At 40.9% G+C, this 21,011-nt stretch overlaps 1 protein-coding gene across 3 annotated transcripts; it reads right to left on the bottom strand.

The window, feature by feature from the left end:
• Positions 1 to 8,029: 8,029 nt before the first annotated feature.
• NPFFR2 (neuropeptide FF receptor 2) lies at positions 8,030 to 19,974 on the bottom strand. Of its 3 annotated transcripts, none has more exons than XM_043513461.1 (4): positions 19,897 to 19,974; positions 16,971 to 17,310; positions 10,802 to 10,901; positions 8,030 to 8,949 (listed from the first exon to the last, which is right to left on the bottom strand). In XM_043513461.1, exons 2-4 carry the CDS (start codon positions 17,296 to 17,298, stop codon positions 8,106 to 8,108), a joined length of 1,272 nt encoding a protein of 423 aa, XP_043369396.1. In that variant the 5' UTR covers positions 17,299 to 17,310; positions 19,897 to 19,974; the 3' UTR covers positions 8,030 to 8,105. The 3 variants fall into 3 exon arrangements, with proteins under 3 accessions (XP_043369396.1, XP_038255639.1, XP_038255640.1); XM_038399711.2 differs by having other exon boundaries at positions 19,901 to 19,955; XM_038399712.2 differs by lacking the exon at positions 19,897 to 19,974 and adding an exon at positions 17,964 to 18,064.
• Between the last annotated feature and the right edge of the window lie 1,037 nt (positions 19,975 to 21,011).

A 21,011-nucleotide genomic window follows, 5' to 3' on the forward strand; every position in this document is an offset into this window, starting at 1 on the left:
TCAAAATGCCTAAGTAGCATGGCACCTAACTCCTCTGAATCAGCTGGTACTGGCCACTGTTGGAAACAGGATACTGGGCTAGGTGGTAAAGGAAGAGTAGGTAAAGTCAGAGCCAAACTGCTCAAAGGATGCAGCAATATACTAAATGCCTTTGGCAATGGTGGAGAAATCAGATTTAAAAACACAACAGATGTCAACCAAGGGGAGGGTAGGACAATGATACTTCTTCCAAATGTAGACATAGATTCTCTGGCATCGAATAGCCATTTCTCCTTGGAATGAATAGAGCAGCTGATCAAAGCAAGGTTAGAATGGACACAGTTGCTTAAGTAGGGGTCATCGGATTCCTTCTCCTCACTATTACCAGTTAAAGACTCTGCCATTGATGAATTCACTGCTTAGCATAACGTGCTGACTGCATAGACTGAAAAATAAATATTGAAAGAAGTTTTGCACCTTCAGACTGTGATTTGACCTGTGGACTTTACGATAGAGGAGAGGTTGTGTGACCTTCAGGCTTGGATGGACAGGCAGATAAAAACCATCAGTGAAGTGACTGATAGAGGTATTCAGGACGAGAGGAAAAGATGGGATTCCCAGATCTGGCCTTTATTATTATTTAGAGTTGTGCTCTCATACAGACTCACCTGTCTACAGAGCCAGGACCAGATCCTGCTCCAAATGAAGTAAGAAGCACAGTTCGAATGATCTCAGTGGAAACAGGATTGGGCCTTCAAGTTTGGAAAGCAGGAGAGGTGAACAGCATATTGTGAATTAAGGACAAAGTTTTCAAAAGTGAGTCGTGAACTTGGCTGCTGAATCTGGGACCCCATAAAAAGGCATGATTCTCAGAAAAGCCTAAGTACCCACCCTCTGAAAAATCAGGCCCCTTTAAGATGTCTAAAATTGGGCATTAGAAATCAATCCGTCTCCATGATATTGGCCTTTGAGGTTATTTCCAAGATAGGAGGTGGTTTTTGATGGAGAAAACTGTTCCAAAAACCAAGGCCTATATCACTTGAGCTAAAAATCACCCCTGTGGTAGCTGGCATGACTAGCCAGCACTAGGTGGCAACATCACACACACAAAGACAGATTGGGCTCAGCTTTATGCTTCCTAAAATGGAGCTTCCTGCACTTGGGACAGGTTCCCTTTTATGGTCTGCTAAGCACCCTGTCTTTCAAATCCCCCTGCAAAGCTCATTTCTTCCAGAAGTCCTTCGTTATTCTCGCCAAAAATCTTTTCACGCCCGGGTTTACTTGTATTTTATCTTAGGTCTTGTTTTGCCTTTGACTTGTCTGTGTCATGCCAAAAACAAAAAAACCCCTAAAGTCTGTGGGAAAGAGATTAAGGCCCCAAATCAGCAAACACTCAGGCACATATTTAGTTTTAGTCACTTAGCCATTGGAAGCTATGGGACTACACAAGCGAGTAAAGTTACACACATGCTTAAGAGTTTGCAGGCTCAGGGACTTCCCGTTAAAAGGAGAATTCTCATTCCATGCCCATATAAGGACCAGCATGTTGCAGAATTGATCTCCTTCCTTGTCTCCCTTTCATCATCGTAGTTGAGATTTACTCTGGCTGCGGCACCAACTAGTGGAGTGCACCACAAAAGGTCTCTGCAGGGCCCTACTTTGATGGAATTTTGTTCTCTAAATGCTGTTTATTTTGTGGTGATAATGTCCTGTCTAGTCTGGGTGAAGGGTCATGAAATTCTGAATAGAAAATAACATTTCTCCAGAGGCTTAACAAACCTCCAAGCCCCTGTTCTGTGCAGATTTCTTCTAACAACTGAAATGGTTTGGTGTTCAGTCTCGTCAAGGGAGTTTTAATCAAAATTAGTGTTAAATGTCTTCCCTACAGCAATTCTTCTTCTAAATATTGAAAAGGTCTGATGGATTTAATTTTCTATCTCTCCCTCCCCTTCCCCCGCCCAAAACATTACAAGTTACAGATGCATTGGTTCAGGCTGCAGAGTTCCTGAGGTTAATGCATGTCCTCCCACACACACCTGTGTCTGTGATTTCATTTTCTGATGTGAAGGGAAGGTGCTGGTTATTCAGAATCCCTTTGATTTCCTTAAATGACTCCTCTTCTAGCTTTCAACTTCTCCACCAATTTGGACAGTTTAAAACACCACTGGTAAATACATCTGTGCCTGCCGTTTTGACTGCATCACTCCTCCTGTGGCTTTCTGGCTTCCCCCTCATTAGATTCAGGTTCCTTGTTCTCAGCTTCAGTGCCCTAGATTTCTTCCAGAAATCCTCCCTCCCTTGTCCTCTCTTGACACTGTAATCTAGATTGCTCTTTCATATGTTGTCTTCTTGCTCCCTGTTTTCTAATACTCCCATGCACACAGCTATAGAGCTAGTCACACTCTCCCACCCGGAGAGCTGAGACCAGACCCTATGATAACTGGAGTTGGTAGTAAATCTCTTATCATCCCTGTGGGCCAGACACTAGATAACATCACACACACACACACACACACACACACACACACACACACACAAAAATAGGCAGATTGTGGTCTGCTTTGTGCCTCCAGTAACGGAGTTTCCTGCACTTGGAACAGTTTCTGTTTTATTGTCTGCTAAGCACCATCTCTTTATAACCCATGTCTTCCAGAAATCCTTCATCACTCATTATCCTCACCAATAATTTCTTCACACTCTCCTTCACTTATATTGTAGTGTTGTCTCGCCTTTGGCTTGTCTCGGTCAGTCAATAAGCTTTTTGCTGCAGGGTACATGCCTTACTCTGTGTTTTGTAAAGTTCTGTGTTTAATTTGTGGCTATACTCTGCCAAAAAAAAAAAAATAGGAACGTTTATCTATTGGGGGAGGCTTTTGAACGCCTGTATTTTATCTTCCGTCCTAAATCGACTTTCTTTTTAAATGTGCATAGGAGGGTAATAGGACTTTCTGGAACCTTTATAGTAGTACCAATTTTGGCAGTAACCCAATAGCTCAGCCTTTCCACTCTGCTATGTCAAATTGACAGCACTACGTACAACATAAAAATAATGAAGTAATAATCCTAATAAAAATCAATAACCATGTCATTCCTTTGAATAGCTTGGGTAGTTAGAGTTCAGTGCCTACCCTTAAAATGGCTACAGGCGAGTTTTTAAAAAAAAAAGTTACACAAGGCAAATAGAAATATACTGGGCCAAATTTTCTAATTCAAGTGCCTGAAGTAAGTCACTGAAATCTGTAGTTAGGTGTTAAACAAAGCTCTGATCCTGAGACTTCTCCATGCGGGAGGACAAAGCCTGTAAGGAGGCTCTTTGGGGGTGGAAGATTCCACTCACAGTGAGGCGTTCACAGCACTGGGGCCTAAAAGTCCTAATTTTTCAGCAATGCCAAACACTCCCCGCAGCTCCCTAACGTGAACATTTGAGATATCACTTTTAACAATAATTGGGTGCAACGGAGGGATGTTCTCTAGCTACAGTCAGATGCTAGAAGATAAATTATCATGGTTTATGTGAATATTGACAGTGAATATGTGCTGCTCAGCTATTATAAATATTTGAGAGAATATGATTTGCAGAGGTACCGAACCAATGAATCTTGAAATATAGTGATTCTAATTCTGTTTAACTCCTTTGCAAATGCAAGACATTTAATACTGTAATTAAACATTTATCATTTACTATAATTCTCAGTGATTAAATGACAGCTAGATTTTTACACTTTGAGGTGAGAAGTCCTCTTATTTGTGAACTTGTAACTCATTAATGTTAATGACAAACTCTTAATCTAAACCTCAGAGAACAGTTAAAGCAAGGAATTATGTCGAAGTAACTCCCAATACATGTTCGATAACAAAAAGGAGTATATGGTATGTATGAATGATGAACATGGCAATCCACTTGACATTGAATTATCAGCTATTAAATACCAGAGATAAGCCTAAACCAAATCCATATATCTGAACAGTCAGAACTTTGGGGTGGGAGCATTTGGAGCTGCAAGGTGCTCAGCTCTTTGGAAAAACAGGCCACCTATTTAGATACTTAATATGGATTAAGCCACCTAATTTTAAGCACCAACTTCTGAGAATCTTTACCTTAATATATTACAAGGATAGACATCTAGGACCTGATCACGCTTTTACTGAAGTCAGTCCTAAAACTTCTATTGACTTCAGTGAAAGGAAGATTGGCCCCTAGAAAGGGTCTTAAAATAATAATCAAAATTCAGACCCATCTCAAAACAGATGCTTATTGGAGTTAAGATGTGCATGTACCCATTCATCCTTTGATAACATTTAAATCCAGATTTTTATGCTTAATATATTTGGTATCTATTGAAGATGTATAAAGGAATAAGTCTCAGGAATCTGTAAAAAAAACAAACCATGCCAGGCAACCCAAAGCCCATTTTTTTTTAAAAAAGTACAGTGAGGGAAGGAAAGAGTAGTGGGCCGAAGGAATGCAGTAGGCTCATAAGACCAGATCCTTAGAGATATTTATGCACCTAAGTTCCACTGAAATCAATAAATGGCTAAGTAAATGTGAGGATCTGAGCCTTAATAGCCGGATTTCAGTCAAGCCTTTATGCTGAGGTTTTCAAAGGAGCCTAAGGGTGTCAGGCATCCAAATCCTATTGGCTCCTTTGAAAATCCTAGCCTTAGTAATAATGCCTCATGAAATCTTACCTGCAAAATTAGAGCTGTTGTTGCTTTTTCTTCAAAATCCCCAAGTGCTGTTTCATTTTAACTAAAAATGTGGAAAATTGTTTCATGTGAAATTTAGTTGAAATGTTTTGATTCCTATAAGTTGTGTGGAGGTTTCATGAACTAAAAACAGTCAAGTTTCATCCAAAAATAATTGTATTGTGATGAATATTCCAGCCTGGACTAACTGTCAGGAACAATTCTGCATTGACAGGTGGATACTCTATATTATTCCATAGGCTTCATCATGTCTGCCTTGTGAAGCCCCAGCTCTGTGTGGATGGAGCCTTGCATCCATGTGTAACCCCAGTGATTTCAGAAGCGTGTGTGCTTTAACTTCAGTGAAGCTCTGTGTGGATGTAAGTCTCTGCCCCTGTGGATCTGATTGGAGGATCGGAACCATAAAATACTCCTGTTACTGTCTTTTGGTGGAGCAATTATGTCATGGTCTCTAGTACCGCTACCATCAAATTGTGCAACTTAGACACTGAACACTATATTTTGGCAAGATATTTCTTTATCGAAGATTTGAAAAAAATATAAGAACAAGATGCTGAGAACCCACCAAAACTGCAGCATAAAAGCAGCTTTTCCTTTATTTCTCACATCCTTAATCCTTTTTATTTCTCAGACAGAGAGAAACTGAAATGACAGTTCAATCACAAAATTAGCTAAAGAATCAGTCAGAAAGGGGAACAAATAAGAAGCCATAGAAGCTGCACACCTCACACCAGTTCAAACAGGCAGATATATTAAAAAAACAGACAGCGTACAACATCTCCAGGCCAGAAGCACTGTGAATACAAATTACACATTTGTCTGGAAGCTGGGTGGCACAATATTCTACATTCAGAGATATTAAAACATTAATGCTGATCTATTAAGCAAATCTCTAATATTTGAGTTAATGGTAATGGTAACATAGCAGAATGAATGATTTCAGGAACAGGCTATTATGTCTGAGCCATAAATATAAAACAATAATACTGGGAGGGGCTATTAATAAATGAAATTAATGTAACAGCTAATTTATAAAAATGAGGGTGTTTTGGATTATTCTGACAGGTTTCAGAGTAGCAGCCGTGTTAGTCTGTATTCGCAAAAAGAAAAGGAGTACTTGTGGCACCTTAGAGACTAACAAATTTATTAGAGCATAAGCTTTCGTGAGCTACAGCTCACTTCATCGGATGCATTTGGTGGAAAAAACAGAGGAGAGATTTATATACACACACAGAGAACATGAAACAATGGGTTTATCATACACACGGTAAGGAGAGTGATCACTTAAGATAAGCCATCACCAGCAGCAGGGGGGGGAAAGGAGGAAAACCTTTCATGGTGACAAGCAAGGTAGGCTAATTCCAGCAGTTAACAAGAATATCAGAGGAACAGTGGGGGGTGGGGTGGGGGGTAGAAATACCATGGGGAAATAGTTTTACTTTGTGTAATGACTCATCTATTCCCAGTCTCTATTCAAGCCTAAGTTAATTGTATCCAGTTTGCAAATTAATTCTAATTCAGCAGTCTCTCGTTGGAGTCTGTTCTTGAAGCTTTTTTGTTGAAGGATAGCCACTCTTAGGTCTGTAATCGAGTGACCAGAGAGATTGAAGTGTTCTCCAACTGGTTTTTGAATGTTATAATTCTTGACGTCTGATTTGTGTCCATTCATTCTTTTACGTAGAGACTGTCCAGTTTGGCCGATGTACATGGCAGACGGGCATTGCTGGCACATGATGGCATATATCACATTGGTAGATGCGCAGGTGAATGAGCCTCTGATAGTGTGGCTGATGTGATTAGGCCCTATGATGGTATCCCCGGAATAGATATGTGGACAGAGTTGGCAACAGGCTTTGTTGCAAGGATAGGTTTCTGGGTTAGTGGTTCTGTTGTGTGGTGTGTGGTTGCTGGTGAGTATTTGCTTCAGATTGGGGGGCTGTCTGTAAGCAAGGACTGGCCTGTCTCCCAAGATCTGTGAGAGTGATGGGTCATCCTTCAGGATAGGTTGTAGATCCTTGATGATGCATTGGAGAGGTTTTAGTTGGGGGCTGAAGGTGATGGCTAGTGGCGTTCTGTTATTTTCTTTGTTGGGCCTGTCCTGTAGTAGGTGACTTCTGGGTACTCTTCTGGCTCTGTCAATCTGTTTCTTCACTTCAGCAGGTGGGTATTGTAGTTGTAGGAATGCATGATAGAGATCTTGTAGGTGTTTGTCTCTGTCTGGGGGTTGGAGCAAATGTGGTTATATCGTAGAGCTTGGCTGTAGACAATGGATCGAGTGGTATGATCTGGATGAAAGCTAGAGGCATGTAGGTAGGAATAGCCGTCAGTAGGTTTCCGATATAGGGTGGTGTTTATGTGACCGTCGCTTATTAGCACCGTAGTGTCCAGGAAGTGGATCTCTTGTGTGGACTGGTCCAGGCTGAGGTTGATGGTGGGATGGAAATAGTTGAAATCATCCCACCCCACCCCCCACTGTTCCTCTGATATTCTTGTTAACTGCTGGAATTAGCCTACCTTGCTTGTCACCATGAAAGGTTTTCCTCCTTTCCCCCTCCCCGCTGCTGGTGATGGCTTATCTTAAGTGATCACGCTCCTTACAGTGTGTATGATAAACCCATTGTTTCATGTTCTCTGTGTGTGTATATAAATCTCTCCTCTGTTTTTTCCACCAAATGCATCCGATGAAGTGAGCTGTAGCTCACGAAAGCTTATGCTTTAATAAATTTGTTAGTCTCTAAGGTGCCACAAGTACTCCTTTTCTTTTTGGATTATTCTGACTTTGTAAAATGGGCACTGTTCAATTAAAAGTTGAGGATTTTTCATTAGTCTCATAAACCACCATCCTAATCTGCAAAATAAAATTTTGATCATGTCCAAAATTGGCTAATGAAAAAATAATGAAAATGTTCCAGCAGAATCATTCCACGATTTGCACCCAGTCCAAACCCCAAAGTCTAAGTGGATATTAAATAAATCAAGAACCTCTTCCGATTCTACTCTGACAAAACTGTTGTATGGATTAATAATAGCATTACATGCTGTAACATTTCTCTAACAAAACTTTATGCAACCCTTTTTCACCTATTCTGAGAACAGTGTAAAACTAAAACAATACAGGCCTGATTCTACTCCCCAATATACCAAATGTAAATCAGGAGCATCTCCATTTAAATCAGTGGTTTTCAATCCGCTCTCACTTATACGTATATTGGAGTTGTTCCTGACTTACATTGATATAAAGGGGGGGCAATATCTAGTCCAAGCAACCAGATATTATACAAGTTGTACATACTTTACAATAGTAACTTCTTAACATGCGTTTTGTTTTGTTTTTGCCAGCGAGGGCTTAAATCGTGTGAACCTTACACCACATCAGACTCTGCCAAGGGAAGATGGAATAAACCAGTTCACAGCAAATTTCATTTTACTCCATTGTCGTTGGTTGCCTTTTCTAGGTCTTCCATCATCAAGTACTGCTGGTGGTTCATCCAGTTCCCTCTCTGAATCGGTTTCCCCTCATCCTTGGCATTTTGAGAAGGTTGGTCCTCCAGCAGCTGGTGGGTGGTTGCCGGTAATATGGCATTGCTTTGGCCCCGCTGGGAGTAGAACTCCCTACGCATCATTTCCCTGGAGCAGAGCTGAAGCTTAAAGGCCGCCTGGAAGCCTCGGCGAAAATTCTCGTTGAAGAAGCCATAGATGATCGGGTTGATGCTGCTGTTGAAAAAGGCCAGCCAGTGAGCAAAGGGGTAGATGTAAATGTTGATGATCTGTAGTTGGACCGCTGTCAGATTGGCATAGTCTGAGAGCATCATCAAAGTCCACAAGGGGAGCCAGGACAGGATGAAGAGCAAAGCCACAATGATGAGCATTTTGATCACCTTCTGCTTCTTCTTGGACACGGAGTGGCGCTGCTCCTGGCTCTGTTTTCCCCGTACAGGTGTCGCTTTGTTGAAGAGAGTGATCCCTATCCTGGCATACATAATGACGATGAGTGAAAGGGGGGCCAGATAGATGTTGGTAAACAGCACCGTTGTATAGATCTTTCTCATTTCCTGGTTGGGCCAGTCCTCCCGGCACCAGTATATAGGGCTGGTTTGATTGCCATAGCCAAGGATCACCCTGAAATACTTTTCCTCTTGTACCTGCAACATGACTGCAGATGGACACATGATGGCAATAGCCAGAACCCAGATGACTGCTAGAATGACAACCGCAGTTGATATGGTGAGCTTCTGCTTAAATGGGTAAACAATGCATCGGAACCTGTAGTGAAGAGATGAAATGCCAGAGAATAGATCTAAAAGCCATATAACCAATGTCAATAAAACCCAGTTCAATCATTTATTTTAAACCTAAGAAATATGTATGTGCAGTCAGGGCCTCGGCTGGTATGAATCAATGTACTGATGTCAGTGGAGTTTTGCATTTTATACCAGCTGAAGATCTGACCCATGATTTGTAACAGGGGGTCCTCAAACTTGACAATGTGGTCCATATGTCAGTAGAGAAATTGCCTCATAGACAGTTCCCTTCCTATTCACGAATGGCTGGGCCACCTCTCTGCCCAATGACAATTGAATAACATTCCTGTGGCAATGGCAATAGCTGCTTACATGGAAAGGTGGCATTAGGAAAGTATTTCATGTAGTTTTAGGTGTCTCAATGTCATTTAGCAGCTGGACATGAGGAGGAGTCAGCACTATGTGACCAATCAGTTCTGCCAGCCATGAGCGAAATATGCATTGGTAGCACATGGACCACAGTTCTGAAACAGCTGATTCATAAACATTTACTTCCACGGCAAATCAGCCTCTCACTGGGCCTACAGTACTTGACGAACAAGGAATTTTCTACCATGCTGCATGTCTTAGGAAGGAGGTGCACAGCCTTGGTCTATTGGACAGAGCATTGGGCCAGGCCCCCAGATGCAGAGCTGTATACACAGGTCTGCCTCTTCTCTGTTGTGTGACACTGGACAGTCACTTCAAATGTGGTCCTACTCACTGACATCACTTGCCATTAAAAAAGGGTCAGACTCAGCAAATGGCCAATCTTTCGTTTAAAAAAATTTTATTTTATGCTACTTTTGAACATCCTCAACCGAATCCCTCCTCGTGCTTAGGCAGACTCCTACATCACCACAGGGGTGGGGCCAGTGGACGCTGCCTGAAGAGACTGCAGCTGCTTCAAAGAAGGGGAAGGGTGGAGTCGAAGGGAGAAGGAAGTGGCTAGGAATCTGGGGCAGGAAGGGAGAGACCTACCCCTGCTCCCAAAATGAGATGAGAGCAGTAGCAGGGGACTGAGGCGGAGCAACTGGCTATCTCACTATCCCAGTGGTATTCTGGGAGGGGAACAAGGGATAAACACCCTCACCACAGCCTTGAAGAGGCAGAAGTAGAGGCTGGGAAAGAGCATTTATAACATCCTCCCCTACCTCCAGGAGGGACCCAGAGCAGCCTGGCTCGGGGATGGGATTCATAAAAGATGGGCAGGCTGGGAGGGAGGAGGAGCTCTTTAGAGTAGCCCAGCAGGCCAAGTCCTGTGATCTTGGCCCTGAGCACAGAATTGCCACCCCTTCTGCTGCTGCCACAGACCTGGGAGGGATCCTTCTGGTCCCAGCAGCTCTTTGATCTGCCACCTGAAGGGAGAGAAGCAGACACAGGAACTGCCAGTCCCCTCTGGGGCACTCTCCCCAGACAAGGATGGGCGAATTTCTTGCTCTGCTGGGGGATGGGGACTCTCAGACTTCTCTCCCCTTCCCTCAGCAGCAGATCAGAGGGCCCTGGCTCAGACTATAGACCCGTTGTTCTCAGCTCTGCAAGCAGCAGGTGGGAGAGATGGATCCACACTAAGGGGGTTCCCCTGCAGTGCCTGCTCCTCTACCATCTTTATTGAAATCAAGTGGGGAAAAAATGATGGCGGCCACACTTCAACCTAGCCGTGCCTCATTCTGCTCATCCATAAAATGGGCACAATACACCCCATCTCATCAGGGTGTAATGAGGATGAATTGGTAATTGTAAAAATGCTGGGGATCCCGGGATGATGAGCAATATATTTGTTTTTGTTTTTGTTTTTTAATTAATATTGGTTTCAGAGCTTTACATCATCTTACCTGTCAACTGCAATTGCAACCAAAGTGAAAACAGAGGCTGAGACAGAGATTCCCTGGACCATCCCACTCATTTTACAGACCATGCTCCCAAAGGGCCATCCTGGAAGGTACAAATTGAAATAGCCATAGAAAGGTAAATTGCCTCCATTTCACTTCAACACTGAAGGCTCAGTAAAGGAGCATCCTTCCCAGAACACTCCCAGAGCTGAAGTGCTCCCCCCAGGCATAATGCTGTCCAAGTGCAGGTGAATAATGGTGCACAGTGACCCACCACAAGGTAATAAAAGGGGGGCAGAGATTAATGTCAAAGTTTGGCCAGAAAAGTTCTTCTGATGACTCTGATCGCAGCACACATGTATCTGAAGCATTAGCATGAGCACCGGTTAAAGCAGCATCATGTGAGAGGAAAGGGAAATAGACACTATAGCTGCAATGGTTTCACATGCTTCCATATAAAACAGGGACCTTATCTTACAGAGGTATAACTTTCACCTTCTCCTAGCCCACCACAGTATGTATCATCTTAGACTCCATTAGAATTACTTAGACTTGGTTAATCACTTAAACTCATTCCTGGTTACCAACAATTTACATGCCACCCTTCTTTACATGTCATCTCTGAATCTGACCAACAGAGACTACTGAATCTAACAGAGAGCAATGGCATCTAATCTGGGAAAACGCACGTGCCAAGGGGTAGAAAGGAGGAATGTAGCAAGAAAAGCAATTAGGAGAAGATATAGGAAGGTGTGTGTTGAAGATGACCACGTCTTATTTTAAATTACACTTCCTGGTTTCTCAGCATGTAAATTCCACCAGCAAAGACTACTTCAGACCCCCTTACAAATGTCTGAGTGTGAGTAGGGCTAATGGAGTGTGACTGTACATCTAATATAGACTATCTCCTTCACCACCTCTGAATGTGTTTAATTCCCAACACTGATTGCAAATAGCCATAGTAATAACTCTTAGTTAGTCTCTAACATGCCACAAGTCCTCCTGTTCTTTCTGCGGATACAGACTAACACGGCTGCTACTCTGAAATCAGTAATAACTCTGTACTTTTCATCACAATGTATTAGTTTGGCAGGTGTCCATGTCCCACCTCTGTTGTGTGACACCGGACAATAATGCACCAATCAAAACTTCATTTTAGACAGCATGTCCCTCCCATTTCCCACACTCTTTTTATCTGGCTGAATGGCTCTGAAGATCCTGCCCGCCCTTTCCTAAATTTCAAAAGTGCCTCGGTATCGTTTCTGGACCTGTGTGCATTTTCACTGCCATGCCACCATTTTGGAAAACAAAGATTGTTTGTTTTCTATTTAATGCATTCTTATGTGAATCTTTAAATAAATAATAAAAATACAAAATATTTTTTTAGGAAAATATGCTTTTATGCAACTAGCTCAAATCTAAATAAATACATAAATTTTATTCAGAAGAATAAATGGGAAGTAGTGATGTATATTGCATGGGTTTTCCAAATTTTTGTAATTATACAGCTAGTTTACCTCACTGACCAGGTCACTTACAATATTCATATCGTTATTAAATATGATTCATAGCTTAATATATAGCCGCTCCATGACTGTCACACCTGGATTAAACATTCATCATTTGTGAATTGAGAAGGAAGTTTTGTTTCTAGGATTCAGCAAACAACCCCCTCGTTTACAGAGATGTATTATAGTGAAAAAAAAAAAGAAAAAAGAACACGAACAAATTTTCATGGTCTATGCTTTTCTATTTGTTTGGAGTACAGAGATAAAAATTGCAACATCTGTCATCCACACAAACTCCCACCCTTCACTTCTCTACCCTTCTCTTCCTGATATCTGATAGTAATAGGATGGTAAAAAAGATGTTCATTGTGTACCAGCCTCTCCATTTCCTTCTGATAAACATTTTGATGTTTCATTAGAGGTCTAATGAACAACAAACAAATAACATTTTTATCTCGGTGCTTCAAACTGTTACAAAATTATGGATTGTTGCTCTGTGAATGAGGGGTTTGTATTCTCCTGGAAATTAAACTTGCTTAATTTACATCCAGTATAAGAAAGAAATACAGCATTCGCAAAAAGAAAAGGAGTACTTGTGGCACCTTAGAGACTAACAAATTTATTAGAGCATAAGCTTTCGTGAGCTACAGCTCACTTCATCGGATGCATCCGATGAAGTGAGCTGTAGCTCACGAAAGCTTATGCTCTAATAAATTTGTTAGTCTCTAAGGTGCCACAAGTACTCCTTTTCTTTTTGCGAATACAGACTAACACGGCTGCTACTCTGAAATACAGCATTGTAAACTGTCTGCAAGATGTTTTGTATGTTTGTTTTTTCTCTTGTTTTTTGAATGCTATTTTTCCACTAGGCAAAACTACCAAAATTAACAGACTTCTTGCATAGTTTGAGCCAAAGGGGCTAATTTCCAATAATTCAAAGTTACGTGAAGAAATACATAACATTTATGAGTTGGCAGGAGAAATATAGGAATATTTGGGGGTGACGAGCTCAGGGCTTGTAATACCATTAGGAGCTCTTTATTAGTTTTAAATATGTAAGAGGGAATGTGTGGAAAAATTTATTTAGATATGTTAGATAACTGTAGATGTGTGCTCCTTTTGATGGGTATTCTAATTTAAATCTCCATTTAACGATAGCAGAAAAGTTGGTGTTAGCTCAATGATCAGGGTAAAAATTCCTCTACTATTTTAATATTGTACACTATTGTACGGGCTAAGATTAGGCCAAAAAAAGATAAAGATGCCTATTTTATATATTCCAAAAACAAAAAACAGTAGCAACAAAACCAAAGATTAAACTCTATAAGTTTATGGAGGAGATGATATGATGGGATAACATGATTTTGGCAATTAATTGATCTTTAAATATTCATGGTAAATAGGCCCAATGACCTGTGATGGGATGTTAGATGGGGTGGGATCTGAGTTACTACAGAGAATTCTTTCCTGGGTATCTGGCTGTTGAATCTTGTCCATATGCTCAGGGTTCAGCTGATCGCCATATTTGGGGTCAGGAAGGAATTTTCCTCCAGGGCAGATTGGAAGAGGCCCTGGAGGTTTTTCACCTTCCTCTGTAGCATGGGGCATGGGTCACTTGCTAGAGGATTCTCTGCTCCTTTAAGTCTTTAAACCACGATTTGAGGACTTCAGTAGCTCAGACATAGGTAAGAGGTTTTTTGCAGGAGTGGGTGGGTGAGATTCTGTGGCCTGCGTTGTGCAGGAGGTCGGACTAGATGATCATAATGGTCCCTTCTGACCTTGGTATCTATGAAAGTCTATGCAGTCATTCTTCAAATATTGACGGCAGGCTCTGAGATCCAAGATGGATGTGGGTGCTTAGATAATACATAAAATAAAGGATACTTGGAACACAAAGTCTTGTCTTATCTTTAAAAAAAACCCACCTATTATTCAATGTCTTTGAAGTAATACAACCCATACAATGGGCTATGGTCTTAACCTGACAAATTCAAAGCTGTGTCTATGTATCCCATGTGGTTTGAGAGCCATTATGTTGCACTGCTCATGTACTATGCATACCATTATAATTGTTAAAATAATTTGAAATTAAATAGATTTTTAAAATTTGATACAGAAATCTAGATAAACATTCCTCTGATAGGTACACAAGTGCTAGACAGGCTCTTTTGTCAATAGCTACTGGTCAAAAATATGTGTTTGGGGTTTTTTTGTTTGTTTGCATGCTTGTTTTACTCTAACACAACTCTGGAAGCAAGGGTTCTTTTGCTGTGTCCTTGAAACTAATACATTCTTTGCAATTCACAAATGATAAATTTCCATGACAGGGTAAATACATACTTATAAACTGCTTCTATAGGGTATTTTATATCCTATGCAATTAATTAGGTAAAATATACTAAAATTAAAAGGCCTCTTATACAGTTTAAGCCAATAGGTATTAATTTCTAATAAATATAAAAAGGTAAGAAGAAAGGTATTACTTTGAGCAAATGGAATAAAAATAGAGATTAAACCTATGATACTCTAGGGGCTCTCTTCCAATTTTGAAAGACAGCTACTACCAGATTTTAAAGACAGCTTTTAGAGGGATTTATTAGAAAGAGGAAACTTTATTCCTGGTTGAAAATTAAAAAACTGGCTCACTAGTAGATGGTAAATAGGTTTTTTTTTTAAGTTTGATAAATAAATCTAGATGTGTGCTTCTTCTGATTTTGGTATTTAAGTTTTAATTTGTATTTTAATATGCTACTATGTATAATTCCATAAAAAGCCATAGGGTTAAAGAAAACCTCCAGCTGACTCAGAAAAATGTGGTACATTTTAATGTGCTCTGATGTATAATTCCATTAAAGATTAGTAAAAATACCTTTTGATTGGCTCGGCAAATGAGTGGTTTTTCCGCAAACTCCTCTGCAGCATCTGAGTGTTTATTTAATTTGATTTATACCGAATTGTACTAACAGCATACCAGAATAATTTCATCTGAAAAGAGGTAAAATGCATTAAATATATATTTCCCATTTATTCCTCTGTCATCAGGCCTTTCTGCATTTATTTAATTGCTTTAGAATTGTCCTAGTAGTTTTGTACAATGATTTAATTGAATATATTTAGATCTATGCTAACTGCATAAAAGCACATTTTCCTAAAAGGTAAGGAAAGGGCATGAAATATATATTTGCTTGGTTTTAGTCAGTCTCATAAGAATAGCTTTTTAAAAAATAGGGTTTTCTCAAGCTGAATGGCACCGTAAATGCACACCTGTCCAAAAATGATACTGGTTGACCTCAGAAAGGGTAGTCGGGACTTTGAAATCCATACAGCCAACTTATGTGACAAAAAGGGGGAAGAGGGGAAGAAAGGCGTGTAGTTTAACACAGGCTTCTAACTGGCTTATATCACAGCACTGGGTGTGGACACCTGCCAAAAAAATATGTGCAGAAGAAATGTATAAAGTTATTACCACTAATACTCATCACATTGTGTAATTGTGTCCAATTGCTGACATCAAAACAAGGGCTGACCATACCTATTTAAATGAAATTTATTTATAAAATTAACCACATGAAAAATCTAGCATATAGTCAATATAAAAAGTCAAAATTTGCCAACTGATCACACACAGTTGCCATGCTATTTTCTAGTCTGTTCCTGGTTCTGCTCTCGGTTACACCAGTCTTTTGTCAACCGAAGTCAACAGAGCTTCGCTTTTGTACACCTGGTGCACTGGAATGGTGTACTGGCCTTCTAGGAATGCCTGAGGTACCCTGAAAAAACAGATGTGTCTTAGTTGTGTGTGTGTGCGAATGGCTGGCAAACACTCACTTTTGATGACAGCCCTGTATGCCATTTTGGTGACCTCTGCCATGGTTCATTGAGGATTGGTGACAGGCAGATCTCAGAAGACATATCTCTGAGCCTCTGGAGGCTGCAGAACTGGGTTTGAGATTTTACAAAAAAAAATCTGTTGTGAGATTTTTTTTTTTTAAGCGGTCTGATTTTAATCCATCTGGAAACAGAAAGAGGGGAGATTGGCTCATGGTCTAATTCCCATTCCCAGCTCTGGCTAAGACTTGGAAGTGCAAGGACGTGAAAAACAATGAAGAAAAAATGTGAACTGGAGGCCAGGTCCTTAGGTCCAGCCAAGCTTCACTCACTGCAGGACCACAGAAGTGATGGGAAAGGTGGCCAAGTTGGTGATCTCTTGATCCTGGGGGGCAGCCAGGGACTGGACTGGCTCCCTTTTGTATGTCCGAGTAGCCTCGGGGCATGCTAACTCATGCCTCCAACACACATCGCCTTCCCCCATAACCCCCTGATACCAGGGAGAGTTGGAAGTGATGGTGAAGAGCTAGCTATGCTGACTTTTTACCATTGTGGGGGTGGGTTTCACCCTCGTTAAGGGTAGTGCGACCACCTATGCTGTGATGGCAGCTTCCTGGCGCCTTTGAACCGCTCTCATGGTGCCCAGAAGCCAAAGCAGGGGCCAAAGATCTGGCTCTGCATGTTCTTGAACTTGATATATATTTAGGGCTCTAGTCCAGGGCAGGCTTGGGCAAAGATTTTTGTTGGTTCTTCTTTTGCACATCCCGAGTGAGAACCAAACTCTGTAGGAGATTTCCATGATCGCTCCAACATTTATATCATCAGGTTCTACCTACCTGCTGTGATGTTATCCAAGAGAGTGGTGGGCATGCAGAATATCCCCACCAGTAAGTCACTGACAGCCAGATTCAAGATGAAGAGGTTTGTGACTGTGCGCATGTGCTTGCTTCTCAGAACAATGAAGCAAATCACTGCATTGCCAAGCATACACAGGAGGAAGATGAGGAGGTAGGAGATGATGAAGACGGCTGCCACTGCTGGCTGATGAAGGTAGAAGTCCACATAGGAAATGCTGTGGTCTGGGTATGGATGCTTGTATGTCCCATTGAAACTCAGCATTTGAGGCCAACTGAGTGAAGAATTGGAATCCACTTTCTCATTCATATTGAGTTGTGCCTTGTAAAATTAAAAATAAGAGCACGTTATAATATGCCTGAAAGCTGCCTAAAGGGATCTGATTGCTCATTTCTCATTAAAATGGGCACTGCTGTTGTATTATAATCTTGTAATACCTGTACTAACAATTATATATACCATATCTGGCACCTGCACTCTGCCCATTCATATTTGCCAGGATTGATTATAGCAGCCCATCGTCTGAGCAGCCACAAACAGCTGCTGCTTTTTTTTTTTTTTCCAAAATATACAATGTACCATAGAAGTTTTTCCTTCACGAATTTGGGTGCTGTGGTTTCTGGGTGTCCAATTTGAGACAGTTTGGGCCTCCTGCTTAGACATGGCTTCTGTGGGCGCTGTGTTTAAAATTGGGCACCCAAAATTAATGGCCACTTTAAAAAATGTGGGCCTTTCCATCTGGTACTTCACACCCCTCAGAGCTAGAATAAGGAGATTTCAGTCATTAGGAATCTAGGAATCCTCCCTTTCCAATGGGATCAGGCTTTTGTTTCTAGCAACTGTAGATCATAAGATATTACGAGACTTTAACGTCAGGATATTTCTACTGTAGTGCGTATCGCTATGCATCTAAAAGGGGATGTGGTCGTTCTGTTTTCTGTGAGCTGCACCTTCCAATGAAGAGAAGTTGCTACCTGCTTGCAATGGCAGCTGTGAGACTGTGTTTCACTTCAGGTGTAGAGTATTAGTGAATCACTGTTCTCTCTCGCTCACGGAGGCTTTGTTTGTTGTTTGTTCTTTCCCTTTACAAGAAAATAATACATTTAAACCAGGAAATGTATATTTAGGATCATCTAGCTGTTAAGGTGCTGGCCTGGAACTCAAGATATCTGGATTCATTTCCTGGCTCTGCTGCTGACTCCAGTGTGACTGTGGGTAAGTCGTACTTCATCTCTCTGTGAGCTCCCCATCTATAAAAAGTAGATAATACTGCTTTTCCCACTCTGTGTCCATCTCATGAATTCGCATTGTAAGATCCTTAAAGCAGAGGTCATCTCTCACTCTGTGTTTGTTTCTTGCACCTTGCACCATGGCGCTCTGATCTTGGTTGAAGCATCTAGGTACTACTGTAATGCGATTTATAAATAATAATAATAATAATAATAAATACTGAACTATGTTTCTTTGCACTTTATTTAATTTGCTGGCTTGTGAAATGTTTCCCATCTTTGTGCCTTCCTTGGGTATATTAGAAACCTAACCTAGTTCTGCATCATCCTGGAATGCAGTAGATTTGACTCACCAAGAATGCTAGCGTGGCAATGCTTGTTAGTATTAGAAATGAGGTGGGAGTGTTTTGATGACACGGGCATCTGAGTCTGACCGTGTCAAACTTGTGTCGGTCATTGCCCACAGATATTTCAGTAGCGTTGTTGACTATTCTAGAGTTGCCCTTAGAGGCAATGTGATCGCTACATTTTTCTCTTCCCCACCCCACCCCAAAGAACCCACCTGTCAAACTACACACAGTAACCTATTGAAAATAACACTGTAAGCCAGACTGTGACCCAGCTTGCTCAGCTGTGCCAAGGAGTCAGGGATCATACGCTAGCTCAGCTATTGAATCTCAGTAATAATACTGTATTGATGGGAGCTCAATAGATAGGTGTGGCTGTGCTTGTTTGAATGCAGCTGGTTAACATTTCCACCTGAACCATTCACCTGCCTTGGAACTTCAGAACATCTTGCAGAATTTCACACTACAAAGACTTGGTCTAACGTATTTTTCAGTTTTACTATGACAAGGTTGCTGCATGAACCATAATATTTTGCAAACAAACTAGAAGAAAACGCATGGGAATTTAAAACATGTCTTTCCCCTTATTTGTTTCCATCAATGTTTGAAGTGCTTTTTTTCCGCTCCCACCTAAATATTGGGGCATAGAATGTAGGGGTTTAGGGACAGATTGTAACGCCATTCCTCGTATGAGTGACGTTGTCATCAATGGAACTGCTTTGTGAGGAAGGGGTTCACAAGCTGGTCCACCCCCGACACACCAAAATAGGATGCCACTCACAGGAGTTGTGAAGCTGTAAAGAGAGACAAGGAAATTATAAAAGTGTTCGCTTTTCCTTTGCTTTACTACTCATTTGTAACCAAGAGCTGAACCTGTTTTCTCAGTGCCAGCCCAGCTATGCTTTTATTGTGTTTAATTTTTAGTTAGAGATTTTTGTCTCTCTTTTCAAACTTTTCGTTTCACTTTGCATGTGTGTAATTGGAGGCAGAGACTGCACATTTAGGGCTATGCTTTTGTCAGATATTCATAGGTCAGGGAACCTGGTCATTGATCTCAGAGAGAAAGGGGTTACTAACTTCAGAGGAAAAGGGGATTGTTTGATCAAAAATGAGGGCTCTGCAAGGACCGTCCCCAGCAGGTGCTGTGTGGGAGCTAGTATAAACCAATGCGAGTACAAGGATAGCTACAGAACAAGAGGATTGCTTGGTGGGTGCAGTTACAATAAGTCACCCAGATGTTCCCCAGGTTTGCATGTCCGTACATCTCAAGAAATGAGTGGACACCAAACCAACCAAAATGGCTGACTTCAGTGGACACTGTGGGTACTTACTTACCGCCTCTGAAAAGCAGACCTCAAGTCCCACAGCAAATCAGTCTTGTTCAGAAAAGCCTTCCAATGGAGAAAAAGAGGGAAATTTTGTTATGAAACCCTTTTGCATTATATGTCTTGTACAGAAAGTAACTTTCTAGATCACTGCCTAAAATATATCACAGTAATACATAACACTTTATGGGCCAGATCCTCAGCTGATGTAAATTGGTGTAGCTCTGTTGCTGGCCCTATGCTTTTATATAAAACTATAAATAAAATTAAAAGGAGGGGAAAAGCAGAAATCTTTGTGCAGGAAAGATTTTTGTTCTTTACCTTGAACCTGAAAGACACAACAAATATTAATAATACAGCTGACAAAATATTTCCACCACACTTTCACCAACTTTTGAGGAGTTATACTGTGCAGAAATTTTAGATTCAACCTTTCTTTATATGTCACACACTCTATTTTTGCCCTCTAGCTCCAGTAGAATTGTGAGATCCTGCTCATTCTTAATGATCATCTTAACCCATATCAGACTTTTAACCTGTGTGACACAACCCATGTAAAACTGATATGAGACACCTGATTACCCCTACATTGGTGTCTTGACATCTGCAGCGACTCCAGACACCCTAACTTCTTTTCAGCACCCAAGTGGTTTAAACCAATTCTTAGTTTTATCTTCCAGATGGAGATTTTGAAACTCAACTAAATTAGGTACTGAATAAGGTCAGATTTCTGTCCAGTGTACAACTTACAATTTGGAAGTAATTTAATTAAAACAGGCTTATTTATTTATATACTGGTTAGGCATATCTAACTAAGTCAAAGGAGCAGTGTTGATTTTAATTAATAATAAGACCAACTAACCTCATATTAAAATAGGTGACAAAAGACACAAATAATAAATAAGAAAGGAAGCTCTCAAGACACATCCCATATTTGTTTCTCTTGACTGGGTCGTAAATTGAACTTATGAGCATCCACCAGCATGATTAGTCATGGGGAGAGAAGGGAAATGCTGGCAGGATCTTCTTTTTAACAGAGAATTGTGGTGGGTCCAAGAGTGTTAAAAGTATGTTAATAGAGTGTGAATATAGACACTGGCAAAAATGACGCCCGGGACTGG

This window comes from Dermochelys coriacea, chromosome 4 (genome assembly GCF_009764565.3).
Source record: "Dermochelys coriacea isolate rDerCor1 chromosome 4, rDerCor1.pri.v4, whole genome shotgun sequence".
In the NCBI taxonomy this organism is placed as follows: domain Eukaryota; kingdom Metazoa; phylum Chordata; order Testudines; family Dermochelyidae; genus Dermochelys; species Dermochelys coriacea.